The sequence below is a fragment of the Castor canadensis genome, chromosome 19, assembly GCF_047511655.1.
Source record: "Castor canadensis chromosome 19, mCasCan1.hap1v2, whole genome shotgun sequence".
Classification (NCBI taxonomy): domain Eukaryota; kingdom Metazoa; phylum Chordata; class Mammalia; order Rodentia; family Castoridae; genus Castor; species Castor canadensis.
The window spans coordinates 2,530,243-2,555,249 of NC_133404.1; the positions used below are offsets into that span (position 1 = coordinate 2,530,243).

A 25,007-nucleotide genomic window follows, 5' to 3' on the forward strand; every position below is an offset into this window, starting at 1 on the left:
ACCCACCCTGTCCCCATCCTTGACAACCCCCAGTGGAGTGGAGAGAGCACAAATTTGATCCTAGGGCTGGATCTGCTTCCTATACATTGTGGGACTTTGGGCTGGTGGTGTTCTCCCAGTGAAAGGACAGAATAGGTGTTGGATGCCCTGATTATTTCATCTCATCTACTTACTGCCAGATGGGGATCAGAACCTGGAAACGAATCCTGTGGGTTTCAGGCTGCAGTTCAGGTGGACACAGGATGCTTGTGTACACCCCCTTCACCTCTTCTTGCTGTAATCCTCCACTTCATCTCCCTGCTTCTTTCCATGGAGGCTCGAAGGCTGAAGCCACTCAACGTGGACTTCACCAACCATTCCTTTCTCACACTTTGGCATACTATTTTCCACAATGGAAGTTCTCTTAGATGTGCTTGTTTTCTATTTATGATCATTTCAGTATTTTACTCTAAATTTCCTTGGGCTCACTAATTTATGGGTATAAAGTCATTTATAAGTAGTCATTCTAGGGCTGGCAGCATGGCTCAGGTAGTAGAGTGCCTGCCTAGCAAGTGCAAGGCCCTGGGTTCAAACCCCAGTACCACAAATAAAAGCAATCACTCCAGTTTTGGTGGCCTCCTGTTCACACGTGCACACCACCCCTAAATCACTCCAGACCTCCCTGGAGATCTCCACAGTAGGTGTCCCAGTGCTTATGAGCGGGTTGGCGTTTTATAAACCCCAAGACTTGTCCATTTGAAGTTTCAAGTTTTCATCTCTACAGGGAGGGAGGGAGGGTGATAATGGCACCATCGTGTGGCTGTTCTGAGGGTTAAATTATAAAATACATCTAATCAATTCGTTCTTCAGTTGCCTGTATTCTGAACTAGACAAATGGTTATTGTTGTTGGTGTCACTTGTGAAACACCTGCCGATGGCCCTGGCCTGCCAGCTGTTCTGAGGTGTGGGTGTGAGCCCCAGGGCCGGCCAGGTGGGGTGGGAAGGTGGTAGGAAGCCATGGTGCTCCTTACTTTTCATTCCTGCCATCCTGTTTGGTGGGAGATTTTCTAGGTGAGCTCTCTGGGATACCAAGGGCAGAGGACTACTCCAATTAAATCATATGAAATTTCATTTTTATAGTTAGAAATGGCCAAATATCAGCAATTTTAAAATATTTTCACCTACGACTCAAGGAAAGATATCTGCAAACAGGCCTGATCTCTTATACTGTTCTGCTTATTTGATTTTGTTTTTTCACTAACATGGTATCAAGGGCTGTCAGCTTGATAGATTTAAATCTGTCTCATTCTAAGAAAATAATTGTATTGCATCGTATGGGTAGATTATATTTCATTTAACCAAGCCCTGATTCATGTATATTTAGGTTATTTCTAAACTTTGTTTTTGTTCTTACAAATAATCACGCAACATAAATCTCTGCATATATTACTTTGGTTTCAAGTATATCTGTAGCTTATTCTAAAACTCAAAAATAGAGTTGCCAAGTGAGAGAGGATTGCATTTGAATTTTGATGGGGATTGCAAAGCTGCAGGTTAGAGTCTCACCAGCAGAGAACATTGTTCACCTATCAGGATTATCTAATTGTATAATCTTCACCAGTCTAGTGGGTATAAAACAGAAATTTGGTGTTTTACTTTGTACTAATTTTATAATATACAATTCTAAACAAAACACCTTAGACTGAGGCTTAACCAACAGGAACTGATTTCTCATCTTTGTGGAGGCTGGAAGTCCAAGACCAAGGTGCTAATTTGGTTCTCCAATGTGACTCTCTTCCTGGTTTGCAGAAGATGCTTTTCTCCCTGTGACCTTACAAGGGAGTGGCAGGGTATGTGTGGGGAGAGAAAGAAAGAGATGGACAGGAGAGGACAGGGGAGGGAAGAGGAAAGAGAGAGAAAGCGAGAGGGAGAGAGGAGGAGGGAGGAAGAGGGAGAGAGAGTGAAATACACAGAGAGAGAGAGAGAGAGAGAGAGAGAGAGTAAAAAAGTGAGAAAGGGGGTAAGAGTGAGAGAGAGAGAGCAATCTGGTCTTTCTTGCTTTCCTAGAAGGACACTAATTCCATCATGGCGGCCACCATCATGACCTCATCTAAGTCTCATTACCTCCCAAAGGCCTCACCTCCAAATGCCATCACATGGAAGGGTGGGTCTTCAACATGTGAGTTTGGGGAACACATTCAGTTCAAATCACCTGTGAGCCATCCTGCCTTTCTTCCTGTCTCCACTGGGTTGTCTTTTCGCACGGACTTGTGAGAATGTTTTATAAGTGAAGAAAGCCAGCAGTTTAGGGTACATCTTAGAAGCACCTCAGGTTTTCTGCTTTGGTCTTTACATGTCCTGTGTGCACTGGGAAAGGTGCAGTGTGCTGGCAGGTTACAAAGCTTTCAGTTGCAGTGATCTGTTTTTCTCTTCCCACGAGTTATTCCTTGGTTTTGTGTTTGCTGCTAACAGATATCCTGTTAGTTAGTTCTAATGTTAGAAATGTCGTATCTCGAAGCTCTTGAAAGTTTTTTCCCCTTGAATCACAGAAAACTCAATGACTGTCATCAGAAAGGAGGGAGGAGGGTTATCAGGACTGTGGAGAAGGGGAGGGAGAACAGAGGGTGGATGCAACCAGGAGAATAGCCCTCCTCCCTTAACTTTTGTTTTTTTCTTCCTTTCTTTCTCTTTCTGTTTCCCCTCCTTCCTTCCTTCCCTCCTGTCTGTTTCTCTGTCTTCCCTTTGTTTCTGGCTGTGTACTATAAAAATACAGGCGTGTGGTCAGATTCCCTCCATGGGGGCTGAGATGGAATTTGAAGTCACTCACCATAATTCCAAGTATGAATTAGAGAATTCGTATGGGTTGAATAGGATGGAATGCAGTCTCATGTCTCCTTCCCTCAGGGACCCTGCCCAATTTGGCAAGGGGAAACTAAATTAAAGGGGATTAGTTCTAGGAAGTGGGTCTTTAGCACAGATGCATGTCTAATGCAGATATTATAGGCAGTGTCTTGGTTATCTGTTACTGGAAAATCAGGAGGTCTGAAATCCCCAAATGTGCCAGAAATATATTCTTGCCTTTTCATTTTTTTAATCTCCATCCTCCTTCCACTAGAACAAATGTCAATGTGGAGTTATTTCTCATTTTACTCTTCTGTCTTCCAACAACAACACAGGCAGGGACACAACATCCTTCAAAAGGAAAAAAACTCATGAGGCCAGAGATAAGGAGACCTCAGCTTTAGTCCTGCCTGGCATTTCATTAGCCCAAGACCACAGCAAGTCACACGGTCTCTCTAGGCCTCAGTTTCTTCCCAGAACATAACAGCAGCCTCTCAGGTGGCTGGGCTGGGGACTGAGGGGCTTTGGAAGGTGTGACCTGGAGCCAGTGCTGCCTCCACCTGGAGCAGATCTATGTGCACAGGTGCAGTGTGCACAGTGTCCAACACAGAGAAGGTGCTCGACTATCCTTTCCTGTCCCAGAAGTCCAATTCACTCTACTACACAAACCTGAGGGCAGAAGACAACACAGATGTAGTCCCTCATCATTCCGGAGGCCAGGTGTGTAAAACCCCAGTGTCTCCAGAGCTGAGCATTTTCCTTAATTCCCTGGGGGAGGGGCTCCTTCCTTGCCGCTTCCAGGTTTTCCTGGCTTCAGGTGTTGCTTGGGTTGTGGCTGCACCACCGCAGTCTCTGCTTTTCCTCCTCCTTCACGTCAGTGTCTTCCCTTCTGTGCCTCATTAACCCTTATTCTTGGACTTCGAGTGCTCAGGCGAATCTTAGGGTGATCTCAGTGCAAGATCTTTAATTTAATCGCCTTTGGAATGACCTTTTTCCAGGAATGGCCGAGTGGCTTGAGCAGTAGAGTGCCTGCCTAGCAAGTGTGAGACTGCGTTTAAGCCCAGCACCACCACCAAAAAAATAAAATAAAATAAAATTTACCCTTTTCCAAATACAGCCACAGTCACAGGTTCTGGGGGTTAGCACATGGGGAGATCGTTAAAAGGACCACCATTTGATCCACGGTACACACTTTAGTGTGGTTTTATAGGTGAAGACTGGCCTGATCAGGCTCTTTTTTTTTTTGTCCAACCATCTCAGTGAATCCACCATCAGGCGAGTATTACTAAATCAGAGAGCCAGGTGTGGTGGTGCATGTCTATAATCCCAACTACTCAGGAGGGTAGGGAGGAGGATCTCGTCGGAAGCCAACCCAAGTGCAAGACCCTCTCCGAAAAACAAACTAAAGTAAAAAGGGCTGGGGGTGTAGGTCAAGTGGTAGAGTGGTTGACTAGCTAGTATGAGGGACCCCGAGTTCAAACTCCACTACCACAAAAAACAAGGGAGAAGAAGAAAGAACAATTGCTTTTGTTTATTTTGTTTTGTATTTATAAGCAGGCAAAAAGCTTTCTCTCCTGGATGTCCAGTGTAGCAGGACTGGGCTGAATGTATTCAGGCGCCCCCCCAAGGTCAGAACCACAGCCGTCCAGTCACTGCCACTGCCACCAGTGGTCACTCAGAGCTGTCTCACATTTGTCTGTCTCCAGCTGGCTCCCTATGTGACCTCACCTTGGCTCTCTGAATGAAGCTCCCAAAGACTGGCTGTCTGACGCCCGCTATGGACTGCCACTGACTTCAGCATGGCGGGCCCTGTCCCTCTGGTTGGACATTTGTTTTTTTCCCTGGTTTCCTGGGCTTGTTCATCCATCTTATCCCAGCTATTCCCGGACCCTTCAGGAACCCAATGTAAGCTATCGAGGTTGTCTGGGGACTTCTCTGCACTGCAGTGTGGCCAAAGGAAGGTGACCTCAAGTATACAAGCCACCTGGCTCCAAGGTGACTGACTATCTGCAGCAAAGGACTCTACCCAAGAACTGAGCCCTGGCTTTTAGTGACTTCAGTGACAGCCACGGCAATGAGCACTTAATGAACACTTACCTGAGCACACAGGTGGGCTCCTGGTCAGGTCCTCAGAGCCACCTCTTAGTCCCATCATTCTCCTCTGTGCCATGTCAAGGAATTCAGTCTTGGGTTTGTTATGTAGAAAAGCAAAGGCGATTGCCTCGCCACTCAGGTACTGTGGGGACAGAGGAAGAGCACAGCTCTGGGAGGGCAGGAGCAGCTGTCTGCTGCGAAGTGGACAAGAAATAACAGAATTTGCAGGTACTGAGAGCTGGGTACATCTGAGTCCAGCCCTGTTGCAGCCAAGTGACTGGGGGCAGGTCACACGATGTCTCTGAGCCTCAGTTTCCCTTCTGTAAGGTGAGACTGGTGGCATCCAAGGCTGTCACGAGGGCTCAGAGATTGCTTGTGTAGGCTGACATGAATAATTACAGTCATAACTGTGACTCATACTGCTTTCTCTCTGAGGCCTTCTCAGCTCCCCCACCCCCATCCAGCCTGGCCCTCCTAGGGGCCTCTAGCAACCATGTTCTCACTGGCTGCCTAGAGCTCTTGCTTTTAGGCCAAGGCAACCCATGCAGACCTGGGGTGTTTTCACCTTCCTTCTCAACACCTAACTCAGGGCCAGGCATACAGCTGGTGCTCAGAGCATGTCTATATGACAAAGGAACACAGTGCATGCGCTTGTCTCCGTGAAATGCCCAGTTCAATGGATGCCGGTGTGGAGTCACTCTCTGGATGGACTATGTAAACTTCCTGGCAATTCCCACTTCTTCTGATTTGCCTGGAAGCAGAATTCTCATTGTCTACTAACAAACACTTAAGCTCTCTGCTGTGCCCAGGATGGTGACCTCATTTAAGGCTCCTTACAGCCTAGGAGGCAGGTGCTGGCACCTCAGTCACCCTGCTAGGAGGAAGTGGCCTGGATGAGACCGCCCCTGGAAGTCTGGCTGGAGAGCATGATCTCTTAATGGTGTTCCCTTGCCTTTACTGCAGGAGACACAGGGCTGCCTTCCCTGCAGCGAGGGGGAAGTCCAGGCCCTGTGGCCTGACCCTGGAATGGGTCACCATCTCACGTTAATGGCACTGTTGCCTTCGTGGGTCTCTTTTAGGACCAAATTGGCATAAAGAGGACAGTGACCAGTTTGGATCACATTCACCTAGGTCTGACTTTAAAACAGCCCGGACTTTGGAATGGAGGATTTGTGCTCTCCAAAGCCATGGCGCTCAAAGCCAGTGCTCATTATGACTTCCTTCCTCCTTTCTTTCTTTTTTGGTGGGACTAGGACTTGAACTCAGTGCCTTAAGCTTGCTAGGCAGGCTCTCTACCACTGAGCTACGCCCCCAGCCCTTTTTGCTTTAGTTATTCCCTCACGGGGTCTCAGGTTTTTGCCTGGGGCTGGCCTCAGACCAAGATCCTCCTACCCGTGACCTCCTACATAGTTGGGATTCAAGCATGAGCCACTGCACCCAGCTGCCATCTCACGTTCCTGGCACTGTTGCCTTCGTGGGTCTCTTTTAGGACCAAATTGGCATAAAGAGGACAGTGACCAGGTTGGATCACATTCACTTAAGTCTGACTTTAAAACAGCCCGGTGCCTGCTCGCGTCCATGGCTGAATGAGCCCTTTGGATGACCGTCCCCTAACCCGCCTCTGTCTCCGCAGGTCCCGCAGCGGATGGCGGCGGCCGAGGGCGCCCCCGAGGACGAAGGCGGCGGCATGGCGGGCGTGTGGGGCGCCTGGGGCCCCTGGTCAGCCTGCTCGCGCAGCTGCAGCGGCGGCGTGATGGAGCAAACGCGGCCCTGCCTGCCCGGCCCGGGTTCGCGCCCTGGCCCCGGCTCTGCGCGCATGCGCGGCCCCGCGCGCGCCTTCGCGGGCCACGTGGTGTCGGCCGTGCGCACGTCCGTGCCGCTGCACCGGAGCCGCGAGGAGCCGCGCGCGCACGCGCACGCGCACGCGCACGCCGCCCGCCCGGCCCGCGCCCGCGGGTCCACGGAGAGAAGGTAGGCCACCCACCGCGAGGTCCCCGACCCCAGGGCGCAGGGAGGGCGGGGACCCACGGCCCCACAGCTTTCCAAGGATTTCTCGGTCACTCAAAGCGCTGAGGCAACCCCCGCCCCCACCCTGCTGTGTGATTCTGAGGCCTCCTCAGGGTAGAGCTGGTGACAGGAGGGGCTGGGAGTGGGGAGCCCAGGTGTCCAGAGTCACCCTGGTGCATAGGGGAGACACCCCTGACCACAGGCAGGCTGTGTGGGCTTGAGCCCCCTACACCAGGCAGGGAGACTTGTAGCCCATGGGCTGATCTGGGTTACCCATTCTTGGACAAGTTCAATCTATGGATAGTTGCTTCCAGACTGTGGGTTTCAAGTCCATGAACTTTCCTAGAAAGTTCCTTCCGTCCTTTCTTCCTCCCTCTCATCTCCCTCCCTTCCCTTCCTCTCTCCCTTTCTTCCCTCCCTTTCCTCTTCTCTCTCTTTCTTTCCCCATTCCACCAGCCCCTTAAAAAGTTTCTTCAGTGTATTTTAACTGAACACATTGCTTTGAGGATGTTTTTTAGTCAATAAAATGGAAACTCTAGGAATGGCATACTGGCATTAAAATAGTTGTACAGTTGGGAAATGCTTAAATATGCCAAACAAGGCAGTGTCCTTGGTGAGTACAGGGGCTGAAAAGAGCTTATCAGGGAATGAATAAAAAGACTGAGGCAGGAGAATCACAAGTTTGAGACCAGCCTGGGCTGCATAGGGAGACCCTGCCTAAAACAAAACAGAACAAAACAAAACACATTAATGGGTTACTCCACGTTCATCAAACAGTATTTGTTTGGTGTGTTAATGCCTACAACCCTGATAGATTCTAAGAGAGTACCAACACAAAAGCATTAACAACAACCACAAAAACAAATAAATACAGACAAGAAGAACAAAAAGTGTAAGGTAAGCTCCGGAGTTTAAGAAGTGTATAACTTAGATTGGTCACAGAATAGATTAAGGAGCAGAAACTTTCTCCATCTGTCCATCTGACTCCATGAATGACCAGAGTCAGGGCAACAAAAGAGAGAGAGAGAGAAAAAGAGGAATAGCATTGCAAACCATGAATGAGAGACAGGATAGCTGAAAAGCACAGAGACAGAAAGGCAACAGAGTACATTAGGAAAGAGCCTGCAGCTCCAGCCTCAGCTCCCTGCCAGGAAGGGTGGGGGAGGAGAAGCTGAAGCCTCCACCACAAGGTAAGGTAGGTGGTCTTGGCCTCAGACTTGCAGCTCTAGTAGCAGAATAAACCCATCACACTTCCTACATGCCTTAAACCCAGTGTGAGAATTTGGTGAGACAGTGACTCCCCTAGCATGGCAGGCTAGCATTTGACAAAAAAGGCATTTTTTTTTTTTGTTCCCCATATCTCAGTTGTGGCAACTGCCATCTTGACAAAAGATCTGCTCTGAGTCTGAGCTACTCACACTCAAGGAACAACCCCAGCTTGAGGAGTCTGAAACACCCAGCCACAGTATCTGGGAGGGAAATGGTCATGACAGGTGGTGGTAGAGAGGGAGAGGGTCTGATAGAGACTCACAGAAAAGTTTAAGCAGCCAGGAGCTTGGGCAGTGAAGGGCACAGTGGTTGGTGACCCTGCCCTCCATGACTGGAGCAAACTCCATTGCCTTAGGATCATAGCAGAAGCAGAACCCCAAGCCCATGGCTGATGGAGTGCTCTGCATCCAGGAGCTAGCTGTGGATGCTTGCTGCCAGGTGGGGCTGAGAGCTCTGAGTACAGGACCTGGGAATCACGCAGTATCCCCCAGCCTTCTCTTAACTACACAGTGATGAACTATTCGGCAATGTCTGAAGGCACTGAGAACTGTGGGCAGAACACCTGAGTCCTTTTTTTCTCCACTACTAGTGCAGTACTCAGTGCTCTGTTCCATTTACTATCAGATGCATTTGAGGGAAACCCCAAGGCTTGCACACATGCTGCCTCTGAGGGCACAAAACTGGGGGCTCATTCAGAAAGTGACAACCTTCCTGGCTCACGGGTTACAAAGCTCTGTTCTGCTGGCAGTGGATTCCAGTACACAAAGAAGGAACACTTCTAAGGTAAAAAGCAGCGCAGAAGTGGACAACTGACCCTTGACTGTCTCTGCCCTCAACACATGACACCAACCCATTCACAGGGAACTATAAGATACTCCAGCTAGTTTTCTTCTATCTGAGTGGTGCAGGGAAGCACTGGTCTCTTAAGCATGCAGGCAGAAGTTTGACCTCTGAGCTGCATCCTCCCCCACGTCCAGTGAGAGAAACTAGACTGCAACCCAGCCAGTGCACAGTCCTGCCTCAACAATGAGAACTCTACAACTGACAAACTTCAGGTGATACAAACTTCAGCCAGTGACTTGGCCTCAGATGTGCAAATCTCAACACAGAAGCATAAGAAATATGAAAAACCAAGGCAAGGTGACACCTTCAAAAAATCAATAATCCCGTAGTAATGGACACTAAAGAAAGTGAAGAGACTGAAAACCCAAAGAACTCAAAAAAGTGATCAACAAGATTAAAGAGGATATCTATAAATACCTTAATGAATTCCAGTAGAATACAAATAAAGCTGAATGATTTCTAAGGGAATACAAATAAACAGCTGAATGAAATAAGGAAGAATGCAGGCTATGAAAGAAGAGTTCAGTAAAAATTCAGAAATCCTGAAAAAAAGCCCTGAAATTCTGGAAATGAAAAGTAAGACAAAAAAACTCAGATGAAAGCCTCTTCAGTAGACTGGATGAAGTTGAGGACAGAGTATCAAGGCTTGAAGACAAGGGAGATGCATTAGAAAGTCAGAAAGAGACAAAGAAAAAAGAAAGAAGTGTATATGGAACATTCAAGACCTCTGCAACACTATCAAAAGACCAAATCCACAAATCATAGGCATAGAAGTAGGAGAAGAGGTGCAAATTAAAGGGATGGAAATCATTCAGTAAAAGAATAAAAGAAAAATTGCCAAATCTTGAGAAAGAGATGACCATACAGGTACAGGAGGTTTTTGTTTTCTTTTTTTTAAGGACACACCAAAAGACAAGACCAGAAAAGAAACACTCCAAGACATATTATAATTTAAATACTAAATACACAGAACAAGGAAAGAACATTGAAAACTTCAAGAGAAAAACACCAATTAAAATATAAAGGCAAACCCACCAGAATAACAGCAGATTTTCAACAGAAACTTCAAAGACAAGGAGGTCATGGAATGGTGCATTTCAAGTCCTAAAAGAAAACTGCCAACATAGATTAAACACATTCTCCTGGCTGTGACGTGTTGACTGCCAGGTGGGTCACATCCCCCAAGCCCAGACCTTCTGAAAGCACTGAGATCCACACCAGTAACTATTTTCCAGTGTGTGTTTGCTGACAGCCAGGATTGAGTCCCAAAGTGCAGATCCTCTGGGTCACAGATCTTCAACAGCTTCCTCCTCACAAAGAGGTGAACTTCTGGACTGGGTCTGGATGCACTGAGAGCAGCAGGCAGAGTGAGTAGGTTCCTCAATTCTCCCCTAGCCAGGGTAGAACTCAGTATTATATTTGCTCTCCCCATGCTGATGCATTCAGGGGTCATCCTGTGGCTTGAACACTTGCTGCCCCAAAGCTACACGCTGGGGAGTATGTGGAGAAAGTGGGAGCCTTTCCAGCTCACAGTCTGTAAAGCTCCCTGTAGTCAACCACAGCTTCCTGTAACAAAGAAGGGAAGCTTCTATAGTGAAAGCATCCCATAAACAGATAACCAACCTAGCTACAAGAGACTCCAGCTAGTTTACCTCCATCTGAACAGTGTTAGAGATAAGACCCAGTTTCCCAAGCACATGGGTGAATGTTTGGCTACCATGTCATATCCCCAGTCCAATGGGAAGAAATAGCACCTCAAGCTGACCACTATGCTGTCCTGTTTGATCACTGAGTGCATTTCAGCTGAAAGATTGCTGTTGGTTAATCCTTCCAACCAATGAGTTGGATGTAAATCCTAACATAGAAACACAAGTAATATGCAAAAAACAAGGCAATAAGTCTTCTCCAAAAGTCAACAATTACACAATAAAGGATTTAAACGACAGTGAAGCAGATGAAATTTAAACAGTGAACTCAAAAGAACTAGCTGGACACCAGTGACTCACATTTGTAATCTTAACTACTTGGGAGGCTGAGATTGGGAGGCAAGCCTGGGCAAATAGTTCATGAGATCCCATCTGGAAAATAACTAGACCAAAATAGACTGGAAGTGGGCTCAAGTAGTAGAGCACTTGCTTTGTGAATGCCTGCTTTTCAAGTACAAAGCCCTGAGTTCAAACCCCAGTCCTACAAAAAAATGATATGAGTGATCAGGGAAATTAAAGAAGACATTTATCAGCACCTGAATGAATTCAAAGGGGATACAAATAAATAGCTGAATGCACTCAAGAGAATTCAAATAAACAGCTCAATGAAATAAGGAATGCAATGCAGGATATGAGAAAGAAATTAACTAAAGATACAGAAATCTTGAAAAAAACTCAAATTGAAATCCTGGAAATGAAAAGCTCAATAATCTAAATAAAAACCTCAGTTGAAAGCTTCCTAATAGAGTGCAACACATTGTGAAAATAGAGTACAGGGATCAAAGACAAAATAGAGGAATTAGATCAATCAGAAAAAGACAAAAAATGCTAAGAAAATATGAAGGGAACATGCACGACCTTTAACACCATCAAAAGACCAACCTGCACAATATGGGCATAGAAGGAGGAATGCTAATGGCATACCTAACATATTCAATACAATAATAGCAGAAAACTTTCCTGATCTTGAGAAAAAGAGGGTCATCCAGGTACAGGAGGCTTTCAGAATAACAAACAGGCAAAAGAAGAAACACCACGAGACATATTTTAGTTAAAACGCTAAATATACAAAAACAAAGAATATTGAAAGCAGCAAGAGAGAAGTGAAGAGGAAAAAAAGTCTTCCAATGTAAACAAAAATGTAGGAAATTCATGACCACTAAATGAATACTACAGAAGACATTTAAAGGAATCTTACACATACAAGAGGAAAATAACTACAACCAGGAAAGTACAGGAAAGTCTAAATCCCACTAGATGAGTAGATTAGCAAGTGAGGATTAGGAAAGAGCAAACATTACAAAACCAACAAAATGACAGGAAATATTACATATCTTTTAATATTTACACTGAGTGTTAATAGTCTCAATTCTCCAACTGAAAGGAAAAAAAGCAAAACCTGATTGTGTGTTGCACATAAGAAGCGTATCTCATTGTCTGAGGCAAATATTGGCTTAGGGGTGAAAGGATGGAAAAAGATTTTCCAAGCAGGAGATAAGGTATAGTCATATCTGATAAAACAGACTTCAGACCAAAATTAGAAGGGACAAAGAAGGTCACTTCATATTAAAAAAGAAATGGTTCATCAAGAAAAGAAAACTTGTATACACCAGACTTTGGTGTACCCAATTCCATTAAATAAACACTACTGGACTCACAGGCAAAGATGCATGATAATGGTAGAAGACTTCAATCACTTCCTGTCACCAACAGGTAGGTCATGCAGACCAAAAAAAAAATCTAAGAAGAAACTTAGGAATTAAATGACACCATAGATGAAATGGACTTAACAGACATCCAAATGTTTCATCCAACAACTGCAGAGTACCTGTTCTTCTCAGCAGTCCATGGAACTTTCTCCAAAATATATTTTAGGACATAAAGCAAGTCTTAACAAATTTAAAAAAATTGAAATAACTCTCTGGATTCTACCAGCCTCCAAAGGAATAACACTAGGAATCAACAGCAAAAGAAACTACAGAAAAAATTTAAAAAACATGCAGAATGAATGACATTATTGAGGACTGGTAGGTCACTGAACAAATAGGGAAGGAAATAAAAATCTTCTTGGAATCTATTGCAGATAGAAACATAATTTACCAGAACCTCTGGGATACAGAAAAAGCAGTGCTAAGAGGCAAGTTCATGCTATGAGTGCCTGCATCAAAAAAACAGATCTTAAATAAATAGCCTAGTGATGCATCTCAAGCTCCTAGGAAAAGATGGAAAAATAATAAAGATCAGAGCTGAATTCATTGAAATGGAGGCTAAAAAACAATTTAAAGAATCAACAAGCTGGGCGCCTGTGGCTCACGCCTGTAATCCTAGCCACTCAGGAGGCAGAGATCAGGAGAATTGCAGTTCGAAGCCAGCCTGGGCAGATAGTTCTCGAGACTATCTCAAAAAAACCCATCACAAAAAAGGGCTGGTGGAGTAGCTTAAGATGTAGGCCCTGAGTTGAACCGCAGTACCGCAAAAAAAAAAAAAAGTAAGAAACAAAAAGTAGGTTCATTGAAAAAACTAAATAAGATTGATAAACCCTTAATAAAACTAATCAGAAGTAGGTAAATGACCCAAATTAATAAAATTAGAGTTGGAAAAGTTGACATCACAACAAATACCAGTGATATCCAGAAGGATCACTAGGGGTTATTTCAAAAACTTATATTTTAATAAACTGGAAAATCTAGAGGAGATTGATGAATTTCTAGATGACCTACCAAAGTTGAGCCAAGATGTTACAAACCACAATCTATAACACGCAATGAGATTGAAACACTAAGGTCTGTCCCACAACAAAAGAGCCTAGGGCCAGATGGATTCACTGCCAAATTCATTTAAAGAACAGTCAGTACTCCTTCAATTAGTCCATGAACTAGAGAGGGAAGGAATACTAATAAACTCACTCAGTGAAACCAGTTTTACCCCAATCCCAAACCCAGTAGGGACACAACAAAACATTACAGATCACTTTCCTTGACAAACATAGGTGCAAAATTCTCAATAAAATATATGCAAGCCAAATTCAGTAGTAACACATTAAAAATATAAACACCATGATCGAGTTGGTTTCATTCCAGCCAACGACAATGCAAGGGTATTTCCACAAACCCAAATCGATAGCATAATACAGCAAATTAACAGAATCAAGAACGAAAAGCACATGATCCTCCCAACAGATTCAGAAAAAACCCTTGACAAAATTCAGCATCCTTTCATGATGAACGCTCTGAAGAAACTAGGACTAGAAGGAATGTACCTCAACACAATAAAGGCTATATATGATAGACCTACAACCAACATTCACACTAACTGGGGAAAAACTGAAACCATTTCCTCTAAAGTCAGGAATAAGACAATGGTCTCCACTCTTCCCAGTTACTCAACAGAGTACTGAGTTCCTAGTCAGAGCAGTAAGCAAGAGGAAGAAATACAGGGTTACACATAGGAAAGGAAGATGTCAAATTACCCCTATTTCCAGATAATATGATCCTATACTTAAAAAACCCTAAAGACTCCACCATACTACTCTTAGACTCATAACAACTTTCAGCAATGTAGCAGGACACAAAATCAACATACAAAACTCAGTAGCTTTTCTACACACCGACAGTGAATAGGCTGAGAAGGAAATCAGGAAGACAAACACATTCATAGTAACCTCAAAAAATATCTCTAGGAATAAAACTTAACTAAAGAGATGAGACAACTCTACAATGAAAATAAAAAAGTACTGAAGAAATTGAAGAAGACACTAGAAGATGGAACCTCCCATGTTCATGGATTGGCAGAATTAATACTGTGAAAATGGTTTATATTATCAGAAACCATCTATGGATTTAGTGTAGTCCCAATCAAAATCCCAATGTTATTCACAGAAATAGAAAAATCAATCCCAAAACTTGCATGGAAGCATGGAAGAACCTGAATAAACAAAGCAATCCTGAGCAAAAAGAGCAATGCCAGAGGTATCACAACACCTGACTTCGAATTGTACTGCAGAGCCATTGTAATAAAGCAGTGTGGTGCTGGCATGAAAACAGGCAAACTGATGGAGTAGAATAGAAGACTCAGAAATAAGGCCACACAGCTTCAACCGTCTGATTTTTGACTAAAGCACCAATACCATGTATTGGAGAAAGGAGTCTTTTCAACAAATGGCTTTGGGAAAATTGGATATCTACACATAAAGACAGAAAATATATTCCTGCCCCTCACCCTGTACCAAAATCAATTAAAAATGGATCAAAGATCTTAACAGACCTGTAACTTAGAAACTACTGTAGGGAGTTATAGGGAAACCCTTGAAGATACAGGCATAGGGAATGACTTTCTGAAGAGGACTTCCGTTTGCTCAGGAAGATGAACAAGAATTTACAAAATGGGATTGCATTAAGAAGCTTCAGCACTCCAAAGGAAACAATCACCAGATGAGAGACCACCCACAGAATGGGGGAAAATCTTTGCAAGTTAACTGTTTGCTCAACAAAGGATTAATATCCGGAATATATAAAGATCTCAAAAATTTAAACACCAAAACAACAAATAATCCACTTAATAAATAGGCAAATGAATTGAACAGGCAGCTCCCAAAAGGAGTACAAATGGCCAATAAATACATGAAGAAACGTTCAGCCTTGTTAGTCACAAAAGAAATGCAAATCAAAATGATACCGATTCTAGGCAGAATAGCCATGATCAAGAAAACAAACAACAAATGCTGGCGAGGATGTGGTGGGGGGTGGTGTATGGGGAAGGAACTCACACACTGCTGGTGGGAATATACATTAGTGCAGCCGCTAAGGAAATTAGTGTGGAGGGTCCTCAAATGAAAATAAAACTCCCATATGATCCTGCTGTCCCACTCCTGGGCATATATCTGAAAGAATGTAAGTCAGCAGACAACAGAGACAGCTGCACACTAATGTTTATAGCAGCCCTGTTCACAGTAGCCAAGCTATGGAATCAGCCTAGGTGTCCATCAGCCCAAGAATGGACAGAGAAACTGCAGTACATATACACAGTGGAGTATTATTCAGCCATAAAGAAGAATGGAAGTATCCAGGAAAATGGATAGAACTGGAGATCATCATGTTGAGTGAGATAAGCCAAGCTCAGAAAGACAAATACCCCATGTTTTCTCTCATGTGGAGGCTAGACCTAAAAATATTAATGCTAGTTAATGTATCATGGTTGTAAAAGGGGACTGTTGGAGAAGCAACTGATGGTGGAGCTGATGGAGTGGTGGAGAGGAGAGAGTGATGGAGGGGTGAAAATGATGAAGGTGCATTTGATATATAGGTGTTTGAAAATAACAATGAAACCCACTAAAAAGTGTTAAAATGGAAGGGGGAGGAATAAGAGGAGTTAAGAAAGAGTAGTAGAAAAGGTTGAATTTGATCAAAGTACTTTATATGCATGTATGTAAATATCACAATTAAACCCTTTTGTACAATTAATTTTTGCTAGTGACTTTTTAGAGGGTCATATAAATTGGAGGCAGGGCCTGGCGTGTCAGATGAGCCAGGTGGACGGCACATCCCTCCTGTCCACTCGGGGTTGAGCATCAGCGTGGATGGCCACCCTTCCCACTGACCCTCATGCTGCATGAGGGTCACCCTTACCCAGGGCTGTAGTCTGATGGTGCCAGCCGCCTGCAGATAGATGGAAAGGAGAGGTGACCCCTCAACCTGTCCTTAACCTGGCACAGCAGGAGTGTGGAGACCACATTCAGGTAGACAGAACAGTGGGTTCCAAGGCCTGGCGTGGCGAAGTGAGGAGAGAGGCAAACTCAGGGAGGGTGCCTCCTTCTCTCTTCCCTGAAGGAAACCGAGCACCCCCATGGTCCTCTGGGTCTTCAGGCCTGCCCCTCCTAATGCCAGGGGCTTGGTGTGGGTTGAGTCCCCTCGTCCTCACCACATGCCCATAGCACAGCTCTACAGTCTCTTATCTGAGATGCCCGTGGCCAGCGCGTCTTAGAGTTCAGAATTGCAGATCTAGGATGATTTGGGGCGTATCCCACACACGTGGCTGTCCCTCTGTGGGCTGGGTCAGCATCCTATGATCAAACGCTGTCTTACTCCTACAGTGAAACATGAATGCTCACACCAGGCAGGATGACAGTAAGACCATAAACAGCCTTAAGTCATTGAAGGTCAGGTTTGCTGTGAAATGAGTTTTGTCACCAAAAAATAAAAATAAAAAGACAAGTACTTGGTTTTTAAAACTTGATTTCAAAACTACACGATTATAATCACTAAGGCGTACTGAATGGTGATTCCAGACTAGGCACTGTTCTTGTCACTTTCCACTGACATCTATGAGATAGATGCTGACATTACCCTCATTTTTGAGGTGAGGAGATAGAGGCTCAGGGAGTAGCGACATTTGCCCAAGGGCACGCAGCTGGTAGGTAAAGAGTCAGAATTTAAATCTAGACAGTTGTGGGCATAAGGACCTAGTGAAGTCGAGGTTATACACAACGCGTCGGGGACCTGGCAGGTCAAGTGACTTCCCTGAGTTCTAAGGCTGGTGGGACAGGTGGGATCAGAAGGTGGTACGATTGACTCCCAGGCTCTGCTGCACTTAGCTTCCTGCCAGGCTCAGTCTGTGGGGGTGAGGGCTGGGGTCGAAGGGGGTATGGGCAGGAAAGAGGCTTCTCAGCAGCCCCAGTGGTTGAGGTTCTGAGAGCCGTGCAGGGCGCAGCCTCTGTTGGCCTCACACCTGTGCTGCCAGCCCACTGGTCTGTGTTTTGGTAGTAGGAAACTTTTATTCTTTTAATGTACTGACAAGGGGCCAGTGACTGTTTATCATGAGGTTCCTACAAGATTTTATCTTGCTCTTGTAATTTGACAGCTCAGATTAAACAATCCAAATGTTAGCCTGGGGTGCCTATGGGGCTGACAAGTGTCAGGCTCTTCCCAGTTGACAAAAATCACGTTTGCTTATATTCATCAGCCACTAGGCACTGGCAGAGTATATGTGACCCATGGAGGAACATGTGCTCAGGATGGCTGGCTGCTCCACTCTCATTTCAGGCTTGAGGTTGGAGGCCAAGGCTGCTGGGGTTTCCATGTTGAGAAACTGTTAGGTGGCTATGCCAGGCAACTGAGGAGATAGATAACAAATAAAACCATTTAATCGTGCAGCACCTATTTATTAAGCCTCTGCTGTGTTGTAAGGCCTTGGGACAGAGGCAAAGGTGAATGAGTGTAAACCAGGTTGTGGGCTGCAAGGTTCTTATCAGAGCATTGTTTGCAAACTGACTACATGTGAAGCCTGGGACTCCTTTCTGCACAATCCATCTTGAGTGGAAGCTTGGTTTGTAACCCAGGCAAAGCTGAGCTGCCCTGGAGCTGGTTGGAGCCTCAGTGGCCTTGCTGTAGAAACCTGGGATCTGGACTCCAATGGAACAGTGGTCTTCAGTCTCTCCTGGTCACTATAATCCTCTGCCATGTGTCAGAAACCTAAATCCATATCAAACCAAGCTCAGAGTCTCTGGGGACTATCCTCAGACATTGACAGGATTCCAACCCAGCCATGTTTGGGAGCCATTGGTTTGGAGTAGTCCATTTGGAACCTTGAGATCCAAGGAAAAGAATTTGGGGATTGAATATCATCTATCAGAAGTTTCCAGGTTTGGTGAGCACATATCAGAATCTTGCACTGGGGTGGAGTGGCTTGATAAGAAGAGAACTACCAGCTGGGTGCTGGTGGGTCACGCCTGTAATCCTAGCTACTTTGGAGGCTGAGATCAGGAGGACCAAAATCGAGACCAGCCAGGCAAATAGTTCCTGAGATCTCCATCTCCAAAATAACCAGACCGAAATGATGGACTGGAGGTGTGGCTCAAGCAGTAGACCTGCTTTGCAAGCACAAAGTCCTAAGTTCAAACCTCAGTCCCACCAAAAAAATAAAAAGAGCTACCAAGTCTCCAACTCCCCTGCCAATGGGGATTCTTGTTTGTAGGTTAGTGACTTGTGTGCCCTGATACACCCCAGAGTTTGAGAATCGTGCTCTAGAGGATGCGTTAGGGATGTGCATGTAAACGCCTTACTGTTCGGCTATAGGGTGACAGTCGCAGTCATGATAGTGGGTACCATCTGGAGTGTGGCATGTGTATACAGGCACTGGCTCGCATGCATTGCAGCAGCCCACACAGTCTTATAAGGCAGAATCATAGTCACATTGTACAGACAAGGAAGCCCAGGCTGAGGAGTGGTTTGAACACTGAGCACTAACCCATGCTGGAAGCCGCAGCACTAGAATTCAAACACAGGTGTGGCAGAGCCCAGGACTCCATGACTAGAGGGGGTTTCGAAAGGGAGGCTACTGGCTTCTAGCAGGTGTGGTCAGATGCCTCTTGGAGGATGCATTGTCTGAGCCATATGTTGAAAAGTGAGTCAGGGCTTCACATTTATTGCATCCCTTCCTTGCAGGGCTCAGCTCCCTTTGCCGGGGAAATCTGCATTTATCTGGTCCTAGGCACCGAAGGAGTTTAAAAAAAAAATAAAGAACCCTGAAAGCCAGGGTCCTTCTCCTTGGGGTCGTGGTAGATGAGAGGCAAACTTGCAAACACTGCCCTTGCTGGATGATGTCAGGCCAGGGCTGAGGAGGAGGGAGAACCTATGGGAAGGAGGGATGGGGAGACTTCCCAGAAGGCGATGGTTTGCACCCAACCCTGATAAATAAGTAGGATGTACTCCCCTCCCTGCCAGACCTTTGTCTCACTAAAAATACACGTCCACACTAGGAACCCTACCCTGAAACCCGAAGGACAAGCCAGTCTTTCCTGGAGCTCTCCCAAGCATCCCTGAGGTAAGGGATATTGGACTTGTGTGAGCCTCAGTTGCTTCATATTTCAAATGAGAGTAATAATCAAATAATTAACTGAAACGATGCATTCCTATTGATTTACCCTTAGAAGATGTTCAATCAAGTGTAGCCACAACTGCCACTGTGAGTCCCAAGGCTGGTGTCACTCCATGCCCCAGGCTGTGTCCCTGTGATGGCTGAAGGGGAAGGGATGTGTAGGGTGGGAGGGCGTTTACGGGAGACCCGCAGAGCATGAAGCAGTATAGCATCTCATGCCTGTGAAATGAAAGACTTTCTCTTAATTAATGGAAATGGGTTCCTATAGACTGGAGGGGGTGGAATAGGACCTCCCCAGCTCCTTTTTTCCCTTCCAGTTAAAAAACTGTGTTAAAAATACACAAATGGAGCTGAAGATATAGTTCAGTGGTAGCTGAGTCCAGCATGCAGAAGGCCCTGGGTTCAACCCCCAGCACCACAAAATGCACATGAAATAAAATTTAAGCATTGTAATCATTTTAAATGCATAGGTCAGTGATATTGAGTACTTTCTTCTTATTGTTACCATCCATCTCTGTATCTCTTCTCATCTTCCAAAACGGAAACTCTGTAACCATTACACAATAATTCCTGTTTCCTCCTACACCAGCCCTGGCCAGCCACCATTCTTTTTGTTTCTATGGTTTTGACTATTTTTAAGTGTCTCATACAAGTTTTGGTCTTTTTTGAGACTGAATCGTTTCACTGATCATGTCTTCAAGGTTGTAGGATAAGTTGGAATTTCCTTTCTTTTGAACGCTATGTATTGCATGGATATACCACATTTTCTTTATTCATTCATCCGTCTATGGACACTTGGGTTGCTAACGCACTTTAGCTATTGTGATTAATGTGGCTGTGAATACAGATGTACATATCTCTCTGTAAGAGCTTGTCCACAGTTCTTTTTGGTGGATACCCAGAAGTACAATTGCTGGATTATGTAGTAATTCTCTTGTTTTTGAAGAACTGCCCTATTGTTTTTCCACAGTGACTGTACCGTTTTACACTCCTACAACAGTCCCCAAGGGTTCCAGTTTTTCCAGATGCTCACCAACACCTGTTTTTTTTCCTTAGTGGTCATCCTGATGGGTGTAGAGTGGCATCTCACTGTAGTTTTGATTTGCATTTCCCTGTGATGAGTGGTGGGGAGCATCTTTTCATGGGGTCGCTGTCTTTTTCAGAGAAATGTCTATTCAAGTCCTTAGAGGACCTTTCCTTTTACAAACCTTGAAACCTAGATGATCTTCATCGCTTTCTCAAAATGTCTAGTGAAAATGGTACCCAAAGACAGTTCCTGGTGCCCAGAGCCCAAGAATACCACAGTGTGTTGTAAATGTCTATTGGCCAGTTTAGTTCAGTTTCCCCAGAGAGCAGGCACAAGAGCAGTGCCCGCTCCTGTCTGAGGGTTCAGTAACTTTTTCAGCACTCTGGTTGACAAGGTCCTGTGAACAGGCCACTGTCTCTGTCAGTGGGCTTTGTGTCTTACTCTCACCTGTATTGGTCAGGTGTCCTGATCCTCCCTTCCACCTGCCAGCCAGCTGGAATCTGGGGGATGCGAGGTTCGATGGCTTTAATTCAATAACTTTCAAGAGTGGAGCGATCATCTTCTCCCAGCAGGCATTGGCAGAACACAGCTTTCATCTCCTGGAGACACTTGTGGGACTTGGGGCATGAAGGTCCCCACAATGAGGACATAGCCCTTGTCCTCATTGAGGGGAGTGTCTCATATGTCTTGGGTGTTTGCGGCAGGAAGAGATTAAGGCTATGGATTTCCCAAAACCCCCCCAAAAGTGGATCTCATTTCCTGTTGGGTGTCTGGCTGGGACAGGCTGCATAGACTGTGGTGCAAGGGCAAAATGTGGCAGCTCTCAGGTGCTGGTATTTTGATCTGCACTTCTCTGCTGTTGTCTAGAAGGAGCTGCCACTTCCAGAGAGGCTGTAACTCATGCTGACTTGGTTCATTCTGCAAGTGACAGGCGTGGATTGTCCCCCAACTCTGCCACTTCCCAGCTGTGTATCCTGCCCACCTTGCTGGGCTTTTCCCCTGATGAAAGGAAGAATGCACCTGCCCATCTGGTTGCTGTAGGTTGAATGATTCACACGAATGCTTAGCATGGTTTGAGCACCTCATAAGCTTCCAGGAAAATTGGCTGAACACCTTCCACTTGCCCGCTACCTTGGTGGTTGTTATAGTTGCATTTCAGTCTCGTCCTGATCACAACCTCTGTGGTAGACCTGATGTTCCATTTATGGATGAGACACTCTAGGATTGGAGAATTAAAGTCCTTTTCAAGGCCACATGGAGGGCAAACAGAGAGTCAGGTTGACATCCACACCTGTGCTATGTCATACACCCCTCCACATATATATCTGTCCTGCTAGAAAGCCTTCTTCAGTTAAAGGTGGCATGCGTTACTAAATTGAGTTTGATAAACCAATACCAACCTGGGATGGAAATGCGATCTTTCTCCAGTATTTACTCCGAAGCTTTTTGCCTTCAATGGTAACTCTGGAAGTGGCTCCACTATGACCCCAAATGCTGTGTGGGTAGCCCAGAGAAAGCACCAGTGTCTCTTATTAGGAAGTGGACGTGCAGAGCCTTCATGTATATAGTTTCTTGCTTTTAAGGCTGTCTCTGGATCTCTGGGCTTAACCAATAGAAAAGACTCGGGCATTGCATTCTTGTGTGCTGTGTTTCCATTTTAAACCCATGGCTGTTCCTTGTGTATTTGCTGTGCACCAGCACTACAAATACACTACATGAGGCAAATACATTACACAAGGCAGGGATAGACATGTGAAAGGGTTTCCAAGGACCTTTGTGTGCAATGTGGAAGTGGCCTAGCTGTTACCACGTAAGGGGGCGTGGTGAGCATCCTTCTTGGGAGAGAAGCAGAGGGCCGTGGGAGCACAGGGAAGTGTAGGAGGGGACTAGTTCTTGGGAAATCAAGAAGGTAACATCTTTCCTTGAAGAATGAGTTTGCATTTTAGGGTAGAAAAGATGGGAAGGAACCAGGAACAACTTGGTATAGAAAGGGGTGGCAGTGGTTTGGTGACACAAGAGAAACGAAAAATGCTTCCTGTTCTCAAGGGGTCCCTGCTGTTGGGGTGGAGGTGGGAAACAAGAGGACAGATATTCATGAGGCCAAGGGTGTCCTAGTGTAAGAGCACTGCTCACTGTGTGCGAAGGGAGGGGAGGGAAAGCAGGAGGACTCCTGAGCCCAGGAAGGCTTCCCAGAGGAGCTGAGCTTTGAGGGTTTTAGCTGAGCCCAAGCAAGGTGGGCTTTCCCCGGGCAGCAAACTGCAGGGTGTACACCTGGAGACATGAGTAAGTGAGGTGCTCTCTGGAAGCCATTCATGATTTTACAGCTAGAGCATGGGCTGAAAGTGAGGGAGTGTCCAGGCGAGCCTGGGGACATACACAGCCTCCTTTCCAGGGAATAACTTCCCAGCAGGTGTAAGGAGATTGAACTAGAACTCCTTCGAGGAGGACAAGCCCTGTAAACCTGGAAAACCCAGATAGCCAACTGCTTTCCATTTTAAAGCAGACGATGCATCCGTGCTCAGCCCATCTACATTTCTCCTTTATGCCCTGTGACTTTCACCGTGTTGGCTGTGCCCCTGCCACCCCATCTCTGTGAGGCTCTGGAGGCCAGCATGTGTTGGAGGAGCTCAGACTTGCTCCTATCTTGTTGCACTAGGTGTGTTGACTTCCTGCCGATGCTGGAGGACCCATGTGATTGCAGTGGGCATTCCAATAATACAGGTCAATCTTCTCATTTCAAGATCCTTGTCTTAATCATAACTGCAAAATCCCTTTGTATATAGGGCAACACTGACAGGTTCCAGGGGTGCTACTGTGGACACTTCTCTGGGGAGAAGGAGGTATTATCAGCTTACTGTCACAGTACAGTACTGGCCTTTTGCAGTCTTAAGAATTCCCAAGGCCAGGCCCAAGGCCTCACAGATGTAATCCCAGCTACTCAGAAAGTGGTGATCAGGAAGATTGTGGTTCAAAGCAGCTAGTGGGGTGGACCCTGTCTCAACAAATAAGCTGAGCATGGTGGTGTATGCCTGCAATTCCAGCTACACAGAAGGCAAAGGTAGGAGGATTTATGGTTCAGGATGATCCTGGACCAAAAGCATAAGATCCTATCTGAAAAACAGCAAAGCAAAAAGGCTCAAGTGGTAAAGCCTGCTTAACAAGCTCAAGGCCATGAGTCCAAACCCTAGTACTGACAAAAAGAAAAAAAAAAAAACCAAAACTGTCATGTAACAGGACACTTTCTGTGCCAGCAAGACTCTGGACCACCTGCCACCTTACCTTCTCACAGCATCCCTGCTTGTTGTCTGTGGAATTAGGCAGGGGTTTCCCAGAAAAATGAAGAGGAGAAACCATGTGTTCCCCACCCTACCCTAAGTATTTGTATTTGGACTTGTGGTATTTGTTAGGGACAGTGACAATAATGGAGTTAACGATAACAGACACCAGAGGCAGCTGGGAAAGCACGAGAAGCTCTGTACCCCAAGGCCGGACCTTAACTCCAGCTCTCATGAGTGCTGTGATCCTGGATGAGCCACTGCACATCTCTGGGCCTCAGTGTCCACACTGGTGAAGAGACCCCTTGGTCATGAAAGCCTCTTGCTGTTCCCACTGTCCCTTCTGTCACCTGGTATAACAGGACACGGAGGTGGCTGGGAGCCTCAGCTCTGAGACCATCTCCAAACACCTTTCTGGAAAGTTTGGTTTTTCTTCCCTCCATATGCAGTGGACATCACTGCTCCTCAAGTCCTCGCTTCAGACTTCTGTCTCATAATGTGAGTTTTGAGTTTTTCTTACAAGTGTCTTTACACATCTGATCTCCTCTTGCCAGTCTTCCTGTGGGGCTTCTGCCCTTTTTCATGGGAAGGGTTCCCATTTCTTGCCTTGCAGAAGTCCCTTGGCTGGGAGCCATTAGGCTCCACTTCCTGTCTCAGCTACACCATTGACCAATGGGCTGACCATAAAGCCTGGAGAGCTATGTGTCCCCATCTACCACACTGGCTTGGTGTGAGGGTCAAATGAGGTGACAGCTGTGAAAGTTTGTCAAAAAAAAAAAGCCAGGCACTGGTGTCTCACACCCGTAATCCTAGCTACTTGGAAGGTGGAGATTGGGAGAATTGCCATTGGAGGCCAGTCGGGGTGGGGTGAGGGGGAGTGGCAGATTGCAAGACCCCATCTCAACCAATACAAGCTGGGTGTGGTGGTACACACCTGTCATCTCAGCTGTGCAGGAAACATAAAAAGGAAGATCGAGGTCCAGGCATAAAAGCAAGACCCTATTTGAAAAATAACTACAGCAAAAATGGCTGGGCATGACTCAAGTGTTAGAGTGCCTGCCTAGCAGAGCTCTGAGTTCAAGTCCCAGTACTGCA

At 45.7% G+C, this 25,007-nt stretch overlaps 1 protein-coding gene across 1 annotated transcript in view; it reads left to right on the forward strand.

Annotated features, from left to right (window-relative positions):
- Nucleotides 1–25,007, forward strand: part of Thsd4 (thrombospondin type 1 domain containing 4) — a 552,173-nt gene that overhangs the window by 73,889 nt on the left and 453,277 nt on the right. Inside the window, exon 4 of the mRNA XM_074061754.1 lies at nucleotides 6,548–6,885. Coding sequence (XP_073917855.1) covers nucleotides 6,548–6,885 — 338 coding nt within the window. The remainder of the gene's footprint in view (nucleotides 1–6,547; nucleotides 6,886–25,007) is intronic.